Source organism: Branchiostoma floridae, chromosome 5 (assembly GCF_000003815.2).
Source record: "Branchiostoma floridae strain S238N-H82 chromosome 5, Bfl_VNyyK, whole genome shotgun sequence".
NCBI classification, from domain to species: Eukaryota; Metazoa; Chordata; class Leptocardii; order Amphioxiformes; family Branchiostomatidae; genus Branchiostoma; species Branchiostoma floridae.
Window position 1 is genome coordinate 17,070,391 of NC_049983.1, and position 17,154 is coordinate 17,087,544.

A 17,154-nucleotide genomic window follows, 5' to 3' on the forward strand; every position below is an offset into this window, starting at 1 on the left:
TTATCTCACCATATACACCTCGGGCCGGGGCATTAACCCTTTATTATACTTCCCTTTGACTGCGTTTGTTAACAATTCCACCAAACACAAGCCCATAAAATGCAACAATAACTGCAAGTAATAGATCTAGAGTTAATGGTTGTTAACAACCTCAAGTCAACCACACACATCTTCAGAAATGCTACTGGGGCCACATTTCCTGTTAGAAACATTGTTCAAACCAACAAACAAACAAATGGCTTCATTGGTGTGGCTTCTTTAGTGCTCTGGGCTCAAAAGTCTCCCGGCTCTTATATACCAAACCATCCTTTCTGAAAATAAGGCACGAGTGTGTTTGGTTGACTTGAGGTTGTAATGTTTGCCTAGTGAAAAGAGTAATGGTTAGTGTCCCCCTGGAGGGGTTCCCCAAGGCTCCCTTCTCGTACCTTCTCTAATTGCTGTGCAAGGTGCACCCTCCTCGTGTTCAAGTCTGATCTCTTTCAAGGCAACCAGGTTGTCTGTTAATTTGCTCTTTCCTTTGAACACAGTTGCATACGTCCCCTGTATAGACAAAAAATAAACATAAAACATATTATACAGTTGTAAGGAAGGGCAAACATAATGCTTCGAAATTCAATTTTGCCAACAGATGCACTGGTCCACCTGAATAAAAATTAAGGTACACAGAAAACATCTTTGAATGCACAAAGGTGCCTTCAAGAAATGTACCCAGCACTTTGAGCTCAGCAACACAGACAAGAAATTATTGAACACTTTGAAGGTAGATGTCACATACACTGAAATAACAGAAATATACTATTTCTACAAGTGAATGCAAAATAGACTGGTCAGATATCATAAAATAAAGCTTTGATATTTTTTCATCAATAGATTAAGATAGCTTTATAGCCTTTTTTGAGGCTGTAGGGGCAGTGGGTTGTGTTATCCACTGTTTCTAAAGCACAGCTTTGGAAGGCGAAGCCCATCCCACTCCTTCTGCCACCTTATATCCCCCAATCAAAGTTAGGTACCCACTTAGGTGGAGTGAGGAAAGTCATGTGCCTTTCCCAAGGACACATCGTCGGAGGCATGTCAGGGGATTCAAACCCAGTGCCTGTGTATTCTGGGCCAAACATCCTAACCATTACACCAGCATGACACCGGCACCACTACATACCAAATCTCAATTATCCTAATGAAACCCTTGACCTTCAGGGTTTGATCTTCAATTCATAGTCATTTGCAAACATGATTAATCTTTCCTATTGCCAAAGAAAATCTAATCCAACCGCTCCAACCACCTTTTACAAGGTTAAAAATGTAGTGCGTTTGGCTCCCTCGTGGCTTTGGTGGGACGGTTTGACAGGAATTTAGGGAATACGAAATTGCATTACAGATGGAGTGTGCTTAATGAGGTTGCCGCTCAGAGGAACTATCATAATTTTTGTCTTTACAGCGAGGAAGGGTGCCTCTGGACGTCTGAAGAATTAAATATGTTCTTTCCTTTTTGTACCAATGCTCTCATAACTTTCACTTACAGATAGGACTTGCTTTCTTCGTCAATCCAATTAGGATGAAGTCAAAGATTTAATCTGTATCTCTATGAAATTAACATGTGAATTAATTTGAATCAGGTTCGAATTTCAATGTGGATATGATCAATCAATGTCGGTTGATCAATCAATAGATGTAAAAAATGAGGGGAGTTTCAGAGGATAAGACTTAGTCATTCATTAAATGGCAACTGCCTAAGAGGATGAAAAATGGGTGCGACTGAGATGCCAAATTTCACAATTAATGCTGTTTTGAGCCTTCTTCAGATCAATATTCCTGTTGTTTTTTCAAAACACATTCTCCTGTGATAACAACATATCAACCCAAATAACATACCGGGTACCATCTTTTAGCTAAGGCTAATTTGCATACCCTTCATGTATAATTTTTTAAATGTAAACCCCTGTCTATCACTCTGAGTCCCATTTTGTCCCTACTTCAGATTATCTTCCTGTTTTTTTAAAAACACATTCTCGTATGACAAAACAACATATCAACCCAAATATACTATCTGCTTTTACACAGACTAATTTGCATACCCTTCATGTATGATTTTTGAAATGTAAACACCTGTCTATCACTCTGAGTCCCATTTTGTCCCTACTTCAGATTATCTTTTTTTTTTTCAAAACATATTCTCGTATGACAAAACAACGTATCAACCCAAACAAGATACAATCTGCTTCAACACAGACTAATTTGCATACCATTTGTGTATGATTTTTGAAATGTAAACCAATGTCTATCACTCTGGGTCCCATTTTGTCACTACTCCAGATTATCTTCCTGTTGTTTTTTCTCCAAACATATTCTCGTATGACAAAACAACATAAGTTATAAACCCAAATAACATGCTACTATCTTTTAGCTAAGACTAATTTGCATACCTTTCATGTATCTTTTTAAAATGCAAACCCCATCCATTACTCTAAGTCCCATTTCGTTATCTGAACGTCCCACGGTAACAACATTAATCACCACAATGCACCACTTCACACCTTGGGCTCCGGCGATAACTCACTATCACCCCACGTAAGTCAAAACCCATCAACTGATGGAAGTCGGATGGCCTTCTTTCGCAGATTTATAAACCCTGTTTCATGTGATCTTTATATACAGTTGGATGTCCCAGAAATTCACTGATGCAAGTCATGGTTCTTCCTCACAGATATGTAAACTCTGCTGTGATCTAACCAGGGTATAGCCAGTTGGAAGTCCCAAGGAGCTCATTACAAGATAGCTTCTTCTTCGGTGGAACTCAAAACGTAATGCTGGAGACAAAGCATAAGGCCACACCAATTTAATTTCTTGGTTCACGGATTTTTTCATAAAAAATATGGAGCGAGAGGGCGAAATAAAAATAAAAATAAAAATTGTAAAATGGTTGGGGTTAAGGTAACGGCTAATCCAAAACATAAAGAAAAAAAGTTTTCAGCTTGAAAAAAGTACTGAAACACTATTTTTGTACAGTAACAACACCTGTACCCACCCTTTAAGGAGCTTATAATATAAAGGCCAATTTGCTACACCAGAAAGTTGGTGAATGGTTTCATTAAGGGTGAAAATTTGCTGAGTGGTAATTTTTATTTTTATTTTTTTTCCCCAAAAATAGGAGCGAGCGAATCCGTGAACCAAGAAATTAAATCGGTGTGGCCTAATGTTTGTTTTTTGATACCTTACACTGCGCTGGGCTTTACTATGGCTTGCTAGCTTACTCAAATAAATCACAATGTACAGCACTGTCACTTTGAAACATGATTGTGTTCCAAAAGAGCTAAAGTGATATGTGCAATTCCTACTCAAGATACACAGTTTTGCTCTAATATCTTAAGCAAAAGTTGTATCAAATCTTCAAGCCTCCTAATCAAACTATTGCTTTATTGTAGTGTAAGCAAAACACAACATGAACATGAAATTGTACTTACCTCACCCAACTTGTCCAACTTTGTATATGACTCCATCTTTCCAAACCCTATTTCATGCTGTACAAAAAGAGAATGGAACACAATGTAAGGTGTTGGGATGTAAATATCCTACTGTTTTTAAAACTCTTTGTTATGACTCCATTGGGAACGAACTCACACCTTAACTTAAGAATAAGTACCCAGTGCAGGGCGACCACGACTAGCAGTACTCCTTTCGACATCTGGTTATTGCACTGGTCTGTCAATCATGAATAATAACCCAAAAACTTTCCAAAGTCCATTTCTTCAATTCTTGGCAGACATTCACTAATACTAAATCGTCTGAGACTAACCAAGACATTGGGAGCAAACTCGGGACCTTAACTTATGAGTAAGTACCCAATGCAAGGCGACCACGACTAGTACTTATTTTGATTTCTGCCCATTGCACCAGTTTGTCAATCAAGAATAAAACCCCCATATATTCCAAAGTCCATTTCTTGGCAGATATTCACTAATACTAAGTGGTCTGTGACTTACCAAAGACGCTCTTCTCATTCTTCTACTCAATCTCCCCTCGGGAAACGGTGGGCTCAGGCTGCGCTTCTCAAGGAAGTTATCTGGGAGGTGGATGTCTGCTGGCAGAGATAGTCTTTTCGTGATATCCTGTCGAGGGAAAACAAGAAGAAGCAGCAAGTCAGCAACTGGAGTCACATAGTATGCATTGTTCTTGGTTTAAAGGCCTAATATCCTTTCGTGATATCCTGCCAAGCAAAAAAAAAAAAAAAGGAGCAAGTGAGCAACTTGAGTCATACTTTATTCATGATCATCTTTCATGGTTTACAGGATTCATGTCTTTTCTTGATATTCTGTCAAGTCATAAAAGGGGTAAAATGAAGTGTCATACAGTATGCATTGTTTGATCATGATTAATACAGTCACGTATCAACGCCCTATTATATCAACTTCCTACTAGATTCGTCCTTAGCAACCCATGTCATACAGTAATTATCGTTGATGGTTTACGGGCCTAATTCATTTTGTGATATCCTTTCAAGTAAATTTAAAAAAATGTCAGCAACTCGTGTCATACAATATGCATGATCATCATTGAATATCATGGTTTACAGTCTTAATCGTCTTTTCGTGATATCCTCTCAAGTAATTAGCAACTCGTGTCGTACAGTATGCGTCATTCATGGTCTGCTGGCTGAATTTTTTGTTGTTGTGATATGATGTCAAGGACAGAAGAATACTATAATGTCAGTATTAAGCAATCCCCCTCATATATATATATACACAGTTGGCGACATGTTGTTCTTGATTTACCGACCGAATGCCCTTTTGTGACAGAAAAGAAAACTAGAGTTCGGCGACCTCATACCTCCATGAAAATTTAGAGCTTTTGTAAATTTTATGCAATTGACTAACACATTAACATAATTTATGCGTGGTGTTGTTCATCATTGACTAACGTACACATGTCACAAGTATAAAATTCCAATCATTAGACATAATGCGGCTTTGCAATTTTTACATAAATTATGCAAATAAGTTCCTCATTACCATATTTGGTATCTGCTTATATTCCATCTATCTTGATTAATAAGTGTTACATTTATTGAAGTCCAGTTATTGCTAATAATGGTATTATACAATTTCCTCATTAATTATGCAAATAAGGTCCTCATTTGCATAACATGTATATCATTATGAACACCTTTGCCTAAGCTACCTGTACCCCTAAAATGATGCCAATCCGTCAATCCTTTCTGCAGTTATCCTCTTTTGGAAAGTCTTGACAAAAACGCCCCTGCAGTTCCGAAATTACATGTTAGGGGGCTGAAATCTACCCCACTTTGTCATGACACTGCAAGCTATCTACCACCCAAATGTCAAGACTATATCATGTCCAGGACAAGAGATACATTGAAAAAACTGCCATGATAGAATATTCTCATTAATTATGCAAATTTACTCCTATTTTGCATAATTAGTATCTTACCTTGTACAACATTGTCTAAGGTACCTACATACCAAAAATCATGAAAATCCATTGTTCCCTTCTTGAGTTATCCTCTTCAGAAGTTTTCGACAAAAATGCCCCTGCTATCCCAAACCTTGTCGGTAGGGGGCCAAAACTTACACACATATGTCACTTATTCCTGAGCACAAGAGCTATCTAACACTCAAAAATCGTGACCATAGCGTGTTCAGAACACGAAATAGCAAAACCGGAAGTTGCGCTGCAGTACCAAGGGAAGCCGCTAGGGGGCCCAAAATCTAATCACTTCTAGCTTTTATCGCACCCCACCAACACACCAAGTATGAAACTAATCCATCCAGTCGTTCTTGAGTTATCTTGTTGACAGACAGACAGACAGACAGACACACACACACACACACAAACGCTGGGTAAAATATAACCTCCATGACATTTCATGGAGGTAACAAGTCAGAAACTTTTATAATACATTACACACTATTTACAACTTCCATTTTTTTGGACTACCAACCTGTGATATCACGTTTAGCTAATATACAGAAAAACAAAAACAAGAAACAAGTAAGCAACTGCCATAAGACAACTGTGTGTTTCTTTCGTTTTATTCAAGGTTTAACTATAAACTGAATGTCTTTTTGAGCTATGCTGCCAGATAAGTTTTCAGACAACTTTTATCACAAACTATATTGTATGCACCATTCATATCCATGGACTACCAACCAAGCCTGACTTTTCATGATATCCTGTCATGTTCTGCAAGTCAAGTCAAGGTTGTCAGCAAACTCCATTGCTGAAGTTACTGTTGTGAGACTGACTGTGTATCCTAATCGCAAACTAACCAAGGATCAGGTGTTTTGTGATATTCTATTCATAGTTAAACAAAAATAGAGCTACTCTCATGTCCCTAATAAACATACCTTCCGGAATAAACATACCCCCCGGACAAATCTTCAAAATCTAATAAACATACCCCCCGGAATAAACATACCCCCCGGAAAATGACCAAATTGACATGTAGACTGTGTCCATGCTACTTCTGTTCAAGGGAAAGAAGATAATAAGCAGGTAGGTTATTTTTATTTACTTATACCTGCATGATTACCAAATCAGTTAAATATAGCTGTATGAATAATGAATATTGAATAACTATAGATATCTTGTTCAAATTATAATATTTTCTCCATTTTCTAAAGAAAGGTATACAGACTCCTAACCGGGGGGGCCAACAGTGCTTTCAAATTCAACAAGTGAAAATTTACATGATACATGAATTTTCTACTCAGAACTTGAAGCAAGTAATCAATAAATATTTTTGTACATTACTTAAAATTACTGGCATATCAATAAAATCATTATAAATATAGCTCCAAGTACTCAACCATATATGTTTTAGACATAACCACCAATTAAAACACACATCAACACTCCCAAAATGGACACAAACTGTTCACAAAGTTTTTGTGAGAGCTCGTCTGTGAAGTAGCCCAGCATTCAGGCCACAAATACTAAATATGTTACAGATTATATTTTGACACTAGAAACCGCTAAAATTAGAAAATTTTATGATTATTTCTGAAATTCAACATCCTGAAAATATATATGACATTTTGTGCCCATCATTACACCGAAATAAAATCATTTTCACCCGTTTACGGCCTCATTTTAGTGATTCGAATCTGCATGGCTCCCAACAGGGTGCTAGCTTTACTGTCAGTGCGTGTGTTATTCCTGGCAGCCATGTTGGATCAGTTTCGGTCTTTTTCTTCAAGTTTAAAGCTGTTTTTACGGACGGATTTCTGCTGTTTTTGGTGAATTTGCGGCCCCAAAACTCACATTACAAGGGAAAGAAGGTTCTAATTGTTGTTTCTTATGTGAAGGAATTATTCGTCCGCCCCGTTGACGCTGCCGATAGCGCATGGAACCACATGGTCGGAAGTATACTGTACCGCTACATGCTAAAATTATGTGATCAGTGTGTTCATTTACGATGTAAATAGAGACTGTAAAAGTTGTTTATATAAAAAATTGTGCTTCAAAACGTCAGTGTGGCGGCTTATTTTCACAATAATAACATTTATTTTGTACATTCATAGTGAAATCGACCGATATTTTACATAATCGCTAGGATGTTTGGGTCACAGTGGAGGGGAAATCCGAGCCGCTTCGGCCAAAAATAGTGAATTTTGAGCAAAAATACCGCGGCCATATGGACAGAAAACCCCAAACTTTTTATTATGCGGTTGTCCCTGGTTAGCAAAGCCCCAATTTTAAAAAAAATAATAAACGTACCGTCCCAAATAAGAACGTACCGGGTGGAATTTTCTTGGGAAAAAAATAAACGTCCCGGTACGTTTATTAGGGACATGAGAGTACCGACCATGGGCTATCGACCAAGCCTGACTTTTCCATGATATCCTGTCAAGTTCCGCAAGTCAAGTCAAGGTTGTCTGCCAACTCCTTCTCTAAAGTTACTGTTGTGAATGTGAGACTGACTGTGTATCCTGATCGCATACTAACCAAGGCTCCGGTCTTTTGTGATATTCTGTTCATAGTTAAACAAAAATAGAAACAACCTTGGACAAAATCGCCATCTTTAACTAGTGATATAAACAATTCCCAAAGACAGACTAGATAATTATTTGCCCAAAACTCCACATACCATCCAATGTTGGAGTCTTTCTGTTAGTATTACGTAGTCTGTCAACTAAGACTATTTGCTATATCTTGTCAAGAAAATACAAAATTAGAAACAACTATCAGTAAAAAAACTTTCATATGCCATGCACTGTTGCAGACTTTCTACAAGTATGCAAAGTCTACCAACTAAGACCACAAGTGTGCAATATCCTGCCAAGAAAATACAAATTTAGAAACAACTAACAGTAAAGAAAAACTTTCATATGCCATGCACTGTTGCAGACTTTCTACATGAATACCTTAGTCGACCAACTAAGACCACAATTGCGCTATATCCTGTCAAGAACATTCAAAATTAAAAGCAACTATCAGTAAAAAAACTTTCATATGCCATGCACTATTGGGGACTTTCTACATGTATGCCTTTTGAGTCGACCAACTAAGACCACCTTTCTGCCATATCCTGTCACAAATCTAAATTAGAAATGACACTTCCATATGTCACAAGGCACATGCACTGTTGGAGACTTTAGATTTCATACGTAAGTCTCGCCAACCATAACAGTTATTTTGGAGCAATCTTTCTGAGAACACTGAAGAAATAGGAACAATTGGCACGCTGCCTTCATATTCTACACACTGAGAAACTCTTGTATTTATGATCGACCAACCAAGACTTCGGTCTATTTCTCATAATCCTGTGATGATTGCAGGGGGAAAAGAATGCCACTGTCTTCATACAAATGTACATGACTATATCAAATATGTCAGATGATTCTTCAAGATTCATCGAGTAACGCAGTCTTTCAGCCCACAGTATTTTACCAACAATTATAGAACATAAAAGTTTCCAAGACCCCCATAATTTCACTTTTACTAAAGTCACTGGAAAGTCGCTAGAATGTTTCTTTAATTTAAAATGCTAACACTATAATAGGACCTTTTGCCTACAGGAAATGCAATGAACCCTCTAGTAGGCTCTACCAGTGCTATTTTCTTAATATTGACAAAACATATATATATATAGAGATAAAGATATTACAGATACTAATACCAAGAGGGTTAATACATTTTTGGTATTGGTACTTGTTATTTTCGTATTTAGACTGCTCAAAACCCCATCTCCCATCCTCTTCTTCTAAAGTAATCCAGTTCCATTTTGTTTGCTCTTTTCCATAAACCAACACAATTACATTGTGTACACTTATGAAACTTGATTTTTCCCCAGACATTGTACACAGTACTTTGCTTGCCAAATATTTAATCTTCCTTTCTTTAATGGATGGCATGGCTTATAATTCCCCTGTAGAGTTTTTAGACTGCAGACGATCAATGTCAATTGGCAGTCTGCCACTGTTGGTGTAAACCTGTCAAAATATTGAAACCTTCAGGAGGTTACATGATCATCCTCTTATCTATATGAACAGGAGCATTTCTAGAAGGGACACAACAAAGTGGAGCGACAGAGTGTCGCAATGCTGTCGTATTAAGGTCATCTGAGTTAGCCCTGAATGGCAGCCACTGCAGATGTTTGCAACAGTCGTGTTGAGGTCACCTGAGTCACCTATTGTAACCTCCTCACAATTCAGCCCCTGGCTGCGAAGGAGAGTAGTCATTGGCCCAACCAATAACAATAACAATGATGTGGACTTAAACAAAGTGTGCGTTACTTTCATCACTTGAATTTCATAGCAAAACCCGTGAGGATTAGGCAGAAAGCAAAGTGTGATTCTGGAAGTTCCATCGTATTCGCTTTGCGGTTACCGAAGGGTTCACTTAGCGGTTACCCCAGGCGAGCCTTCATTCGCTTCCGAGCCTTGTAGAAAAGTAAGGAAGTCATTTTTTTTCAACCCCCTTCCCCAAAGTATCTAGAAAATACCTCTGCCCCAGAGGTGTCGCAAAAAAAAATTGAAGAACTTCTGCAGGGAAGCATACATAGTACCTGACATGAAATTGATGAATTTATCTGATCCAGACAATCCAACTGAGTTTACTGTCAGATACAATCTTACCTCTGCCTATTGTGTGATATATTACAGACTGTCACCAATACATACAGGGGGAGCAGGGCCCATTATTCAAGCTAACATATCTCAAACAGATCTCAAAAATACAGCTTTGATACACCTGTTCTAAATTAAAACTGTGACAGTCCTTCCACAGAGATTAATGGACTAGATTTAGTGATATGACAAACTAGTGCATGAGAATATGGCTTGAACTTGAAGTAACTAATGTTGAGTGCAGATTTTATCCATTGCTATAGTATATGCTTGCTTGGCCCAGGAAAATCTAAGTTGTATTTCCAATATTATAATAAATTACAAATCTGAAAAATTAGGGTTGATAAGTATGGATTCTCTTTCTTTTTTTATTTTTAGATTCATTTTAACATTCAGGTGTTATGTACTACCTTGTAATAAAATGCCATATGCTGATACCCCAGTCCGATCTCAAAAATATTTATTGTTTGATAGATATTTTTGGGATCGGGCTGGGGTCTGGAATCCAAGCTAGATATTGGCATGATTATGATTACAACTTTCAATAGAAGACTTTTTTAACTACAAAAATTATACATTCAAAGAGGGTGATGCCTAATAATTGACAGCCATGCAAGCTACAATGTCAGCGTGAAACACCTTGATATTTCCTAAATTGATGCCATGCAGGATGAGACATTTAATGCATACGGCAGTTCCCACGAGCTGGCCATGGCTGCTTGCAAACCTACATTTCACGCCATGAATGTCTGCGTAGTAAATTCACCAGCCAGATATTTCCTCAAGTTACATTGTGCTACCTTGTACATTTGTCTACAATGTCAAAAAAATGTAAGAGCAAATCCGAATATGTACTGCTTTCCTCTTTTTACCTTAGGTGTATGTGGGTTTGTTTGTGAGTGTACAATGCATGATTGTGTGTTTTCCGGGATATTTATGGTCATAGCTAATAGTAAGAACCTATAGACAGTTAGTCTTATTGTAATAAGATTTGGTACGTTGGTTGGTGGTGTTGACCCAAAAGTCAAGTTGATTTTAATTTTTAGCCCCTCATGTGTGACTTGGTACTGCAGCTGAACTTCCGGGATTTGTACCCACAAACTTGACAAGAAAACAGCAGCAATTATAAAGACAAGAAGAGGTATAACAATGTGAGCACTACGGGGTCAACTCATGTGCGTACGTTTCATTTCCTTTCTTTTCAATCATAACAAAATTTAAGTAGAGATGCAGTGATCCAAGGAATTGAATTTGCGTGGCCTTAAACTAACATGTTTCTACAATGGAAATGCTATCTTCCATGACTTCTAGTGACCTGACCTAGGAAACATCCTCTTAAAGATTTTGAAAAAAAAAAGAAAACTCTCCATTTTGATAATCTGGCTCTTCCCGAGCAGATAATGGTTCCCAAACGGAGCGACCCTGCGGAGATGCGAGGTGTTGGATGCTTCCTTTGATGGGATGAGATTTTGGAAGGCACTCAGGATTGCTGGCGCCAGACGCAGACATCCATTTTGTTTCAGTGACAACCTAATGCCCTTGACTTCTCCTTTTCCATGGATTATTTCAAACTATAACAACCTGACCATAGCATGTCTAGGACAATAGATAGAAGAAATGGAAGTTCTTCTGCAGTACCTACATGTATAAACTATGATGTCACCAGACCATACCATGTCTGGGACAAGAGATTTTTTTTAAATGGAAGTTCTTCTGCAGTACAAAATTGTGCAATGTTACTTCAGAAAATGATTCTGACATATAAAAATGCTGGTTCTGAAAATTGTGAATTTTTTGGTTGAAAAATAAAATTCCATAATCTTTAAGAAAACTTTATCCTCTTCATTAAGTCCCCCTCCCCCCTACTTTTTCCTTCCACACAGATTAACAATATTCATGGCAATTTCTTCCCACTGAAATACATTTATAGAAAAAAGCACACTTCACAAAATGTACATGATGTATGGTGTCTATATCCCGTTCTGTGATATATTCTAACCTTTATAAAACAGTGACATTTTTCCATCAGACAAGGCGATCCCTCATAATGCACTTTCTCACCCTCGAGCCACGTTCCAATGTTTTACAATCAGCGGGTCAAATTGCGCCTGCCACCACCTGTTTTCTCACGGAATTGACGCCATCAGTCACGAAAGAAAACCAGCGGGCCCGCTTTACGTTTCCGCTGTTTAGCGCCGAGCCCATCGTTATTCTGTCAGGCCTTTGGGAAATGTGAGAAGTGGTCCGTGCATTAGAACTGCTCGTAAATTACGTAGAGGTAGTTCCAATAATGTATGGGGTTCAATGACTCTTCTGAACTTTCTTTTACTGTGGTGGACTTTTTTCTTGTCAAGATGTCCGAATCCAACTCAACCCTTCTGTCAAACAAAATCAAAAACAAATCTGATCAACTTTCTGCTTTATCTAAAAATGGAGACATGTTAAAATACCGTTGGAAACCAGTCTTCTAAACCGACGTTCACTTTATAATTCATGAGTGTTAACAATTCTTTCACTTTTCAAAATCTCCTGTCTTCACTAAAATGATTCAGGTATTAATCAAAATTAAAACTTTTTTTTCACAAAATACCTTCAGAAACAATAAAATTTTTTTAGTCTTTCCACTTGCATGCCGTCTAGCATGTCTTGCATGTCATCTAGCTTTGTAATATTTTCTTAGTTAGAATGAATGAATGGATGGCTGGATGAATGAATGAAAATGAATGAATGAATGAATAGATGAATGAATGACCTTTGCTTATACTAGATCTGCCTTTATAGGTCACATAAAGTGTGCTTCAAAATGATAAGAACAATTTTTTGACACTAACATTCATCAAGGTTTCAAGATTTTAGACCCTGAATATTTCAATTAGTCACGACATCAGGCTGAGGGCATTTCACATAGCATTAAGCACAAGTTTTTAGCAGAAAAAACTGTCATCGTATGATCATCAAGATGAGAGAAGACCCCTCACTGCTAATGAAGACTGGTTGTCGAGATGAGCGACCGTGTCAGGTACCATCCATTACGCACTATTTTGGGAGTTCCGAGGCACCGCAGCGACCACGAGAGGTCTCTACAAGAGCTTTTATAACCGCATTAGCTGCCGTCTTGTACGCAATTATGGCCAGATGCACTCTTATTTCATTCCACTATGCCAAACATCACAAGTGGGTCAACAGATTGGGTTGGCTTCCTGTAGCAGAGTTAAAATCATACTGTCATCTCTCATTACTTTGCCAATTTTTGGAGAATTTTTAATGATGTATTGATCAATGCAGCATTCACTTATCTTTGAGGTATGCACACTATTATTCATAATTAGTATCCAGGTGTACAAGACATTCTCAACAATACCTTTTTTTTTCCAATGTCAGGTCTTCGGGATACATGTACCCGGAGAAATCATGCTATCCAGCAATGTCATTTACTTTCTTTAAATTTAATACCAAATGTAAGTCAAAGTTGCTACCCTTCCCACACTTTTTGGTATATAAGGCAGTGCCCATCTCAGTTTCAATTGCCCTTGGTCCACACAGTTCTGCAATCACTACACCTGGACCAGGGGGATATTCTGATAGAGTCATGTATTGAACTCCCATATTTGTTCTTAAATGCTGATTGCTACGCTTAAGAAAGCGGTCTTTGGTATGACTTGGCCAAGGAGCGAACTCAGGACCTAGCTAATGCAAGGCGAACACTATATGTGCCTAGCTATCACACTTTCCCAGAAACATCAAAGTGAAGGGGCCATCTGACGGACAAACAATATATCAGAGAATCACTTTCATCCGAGTCCCTGCACACCCTTTCGCTACACCCCGGATCTCAGCCAAATCCCTCCTGCACAGAAAACTCTCTTTGAAGACTCCGAGTGAAAGTTTGATGGATTCATCCACGTCTACAATAAATGAAATTGGATTAACCAACGGCTCAGCGGCTAATCAGTCCCCTAATTCCTTCCTTTCACATCAGCATGTCTTGAGAAGATGGACACAAAGCCGTGTATCGATCAGGGGAGTAGGGGGCGGCAATCAGTCCATCTCTAGTCCATTATCGAAGGTCCTCCTTATTCCAAGAAAATTGACAGGCCGAAAGGTGGCATAATCAGGTGGAAAATTGCATCGACCTGAGCTTTTAAGTGATGGTGCATTTTTTTCACATTGGTATCAACTGAAAGTGTTAAGCAGAATGCTACTAGAAATAAAAAGATGTTGCTTTTTTACTTCTCTTTCAGAATTTTTTTAAGGAAAATGTAAATACTAGTACTATTATCTGTTTGATCTCCATCTAAATATGCAAATCTCATGTATGATAGTATAAAAGTGAAATGTATCAACAGGAATCGGCTCGTATAAACTGATTTTTGAGTCCACAAATCAAAACCAAATCAAGAAGTTGATCCTGGCAACTCCATGCTCCCATTGCACCAACCACGTCTTCAAGCTGCAGAACATCACGAGTAAATCTTCTACAGGCTCTTAGTCTTGTTTTTCCCTCGTACCATCCAGGAGTGGAACAAACTTGAGCCTGGTGTGGCAGAGGCGAGGTCTCTCACCCGGTTCAAAACTAAACTGGGGAGGGCCCTGCTGCATTGAGTCACCCTACACACCCTTGTATATGTGTAAATGATACACACTAAATTCACTTGACTTGTCTTGCACCCAGAAATCAGTTGTTCATTGAAATCAGATGTCTTTTCCTTTTTCTCCAGACCTATGTTAATTTGTCCTGATCACTTGTTACTGACACATGCACACTGCCAGTTATCCCTGTTATAGGGGCTTAGCAGTACAAATGAAGAAAAAAAGAAGAGTAATTCTTGGCAGTAATATTATAATCAAAACAATTTCCTGTATGCAGTTGACCCCCTCCAGTTACCGCATTTCCTGACATCATCAACCGAGAAACATTTCAAGGTAATCTTGTGGAACGATTTCCAACCAATCAAACTCTGGACAAAGGCAACCAATATGCAATGGTCTACGATCCTGGAATATCCATCATAATAGGTCTATTGAGGCTCCATTTCAACAGCGCTAATTACCAATTGCAGAATATATCTAGATACATGTACACATCTACATGTATGTCTTGCACAGGAGATGCTTCTTCTAGCACGTAGCACATGGGCTTAACCAAATTAGCAACAGCCTGGGCTCTGGATAATGAAGTTTGGGGTTGAATCCTGGTTATATCTGTCTCATAACTCTGCAGAGTACATCAAAATGCTATCCTAAAAAAAGTGTATTCGAGGCTTTCTTAAGAATGTCTTGAACACCCAAATATCTGAAGTGTGCTTACAAGTACCTCAAAGATGACTGATGTTGCATTGCTGGATCTTATTATATTCATTGTTATCTTTATGATGTGGCAGTCTTATGGTAACTGACAGATTCATAATACAAAATGTACGTTACAAGACCATGATAAATAGACACAGCTGTAACTGGACCAGTTATTTTGATGGAAACTTGTTGGGCATGGATTTCATATTTAGGACAGCCATACTTAAAATTACAAACCAACAAATTCATATATTTTACTTGTACTGACTGCAAAAAAAAGCTGTTCTGATTCTAAACTACAATTTAAATTACATGTATAAAAATGTCTCTGTTGAACTCTATAACTCATACGCAAATTGTAGCTACCATCACTGGTCTTGAAGCACAAAACAATCTTTTCTGTGAAGAGGGACTTCCTTACAAAGAACACTTTTTTCCATTTCTTAGAACTGTTTTGAATATCATACCAGGAAATTGATAATTGTCTTTCCCAAGAAAAAGCCATCCTTCAAGCTGCTTATATATAAGGCATCATGCAGACAATCTTTCATACTAGGTTTCTCCTTTGTTTAATCTAAGAGTCTTTTTCTGAGTCAAAACCCGTTCTAATCTTAGTCCTTTATGTACATTTTTAACTGTTGAAAATCTGCCTGTCCTTACACTTAAGGCCACTGGATGCAATCTTCTCTCTTGGGGATTATCTTTTCTTTGCACAAGGATTTGTCTATTGGATCTGTTCTAATTTTAGATTTGTCCAAAGAAATGTGTTTAATTTCTACAACCTAAACCTTAGATGGCACTCTTTCTGCAAACATTGTCCTTTCCTTTCTTCTCTGCTTCAAAACAGTTGTAATCTTAGACTAGGTCATTCTATTAATAACTGTCCAAGAAAATGGGTTTCCTTTCAGCTACGGGTAAGCCTCAGTTCATCATTTTCTGCTAGACTGATGTTTTCCCTTTGAAATAAAACATTTCCCTGCATCAAAAGCTGCTCTAAATTTAGAATATTTGATCAGCGAAAGACCCAAGAATTAGAGGTCCTTCAAGAAAAGATACAGCAATTAATCATGAATTGTTTGCCGTGCCACTCCTAAATTATTTTGACACTGGGAAAATGCATTTCTATTTTATCACAACATTGTATCAATAATTGTATTAAAAAATGGTCCAATCAGCCAATTATGCCACACTAAAATTAACGAATTCTACAGTAATCTCTTCTGTAAGCCACATCTTTTCTCTCTATCACAATGTAAGTACCATAGTGACCAAACCAAAGATGGGCACTCCTTGAGAATCAATCAACTTTTCCAGGAAGGACCATCTTTACAACAAAGAGCATCATTTCTTGAAAGCCTTCTCTATCATTGTAGCCACAACGTCTAATGTCTGAAAACTCCCCGGCAGAAAAGAGCCATCCTCACACTCAGGGTTGACATCGCGGCAAAGCCTAACGATATCACCCCTGACAAATCAGCCAGGGTATTTGGGTATTTGGGGCGCCCTGCTTATGAATATCAATGAGCTTGCCTGATTTGTCGCGGGCCAATCAGCGACCGGATTGCAAGTTTCGAACAAACAGCGTACGGCGCGGCGTGTACAAAGATCTGTATTTCTTTGCGTGATGGTAATGTTTTTTTTTATCGTATGCTAGGTCGGTACATATATACGGTGATGCCGTGGTTACCCTATACCCACAGAACCGACAAATGTTAAATTTGGTACCTGATAAAGACGTCCGGACGCTGAAAGAACGTTACGCCCGTACTGTTATCTTGCT

The 17,154-nt window shown here is 38.1% G+C and overlaps 1 protein-coding gene across 1 annotated transcript in view; it reads right to left on the reverse strand.

Moving 5' to 3' along the window:
* Positions 1–17,154, reverse strand: part of LOC118415679 (cyclin-dependent kinase 17-like) — a 99,633-nt gene that overhangs the window by 18,952 nt on the left and 63,527 nt on the right. Inside the window, exons 10-12 of the mRNA XM_035820412.1 lie at positions 3,978–4,103; positions 3,459–3,515; positions 426–540 (exon numbers count right to left, since the gene is read on the reverse strand). Of these exons, the coding sequence (XP_035676305.1) occupies positions 426–540; positions 3,459–3,515; positions 3,978–4,103 (298 nt within the window). The remainder of the gene's footprint in view (positions 1–425; positions 541–3,458; positions 3,516–3,977; positions 4,104–17,154) is intronic.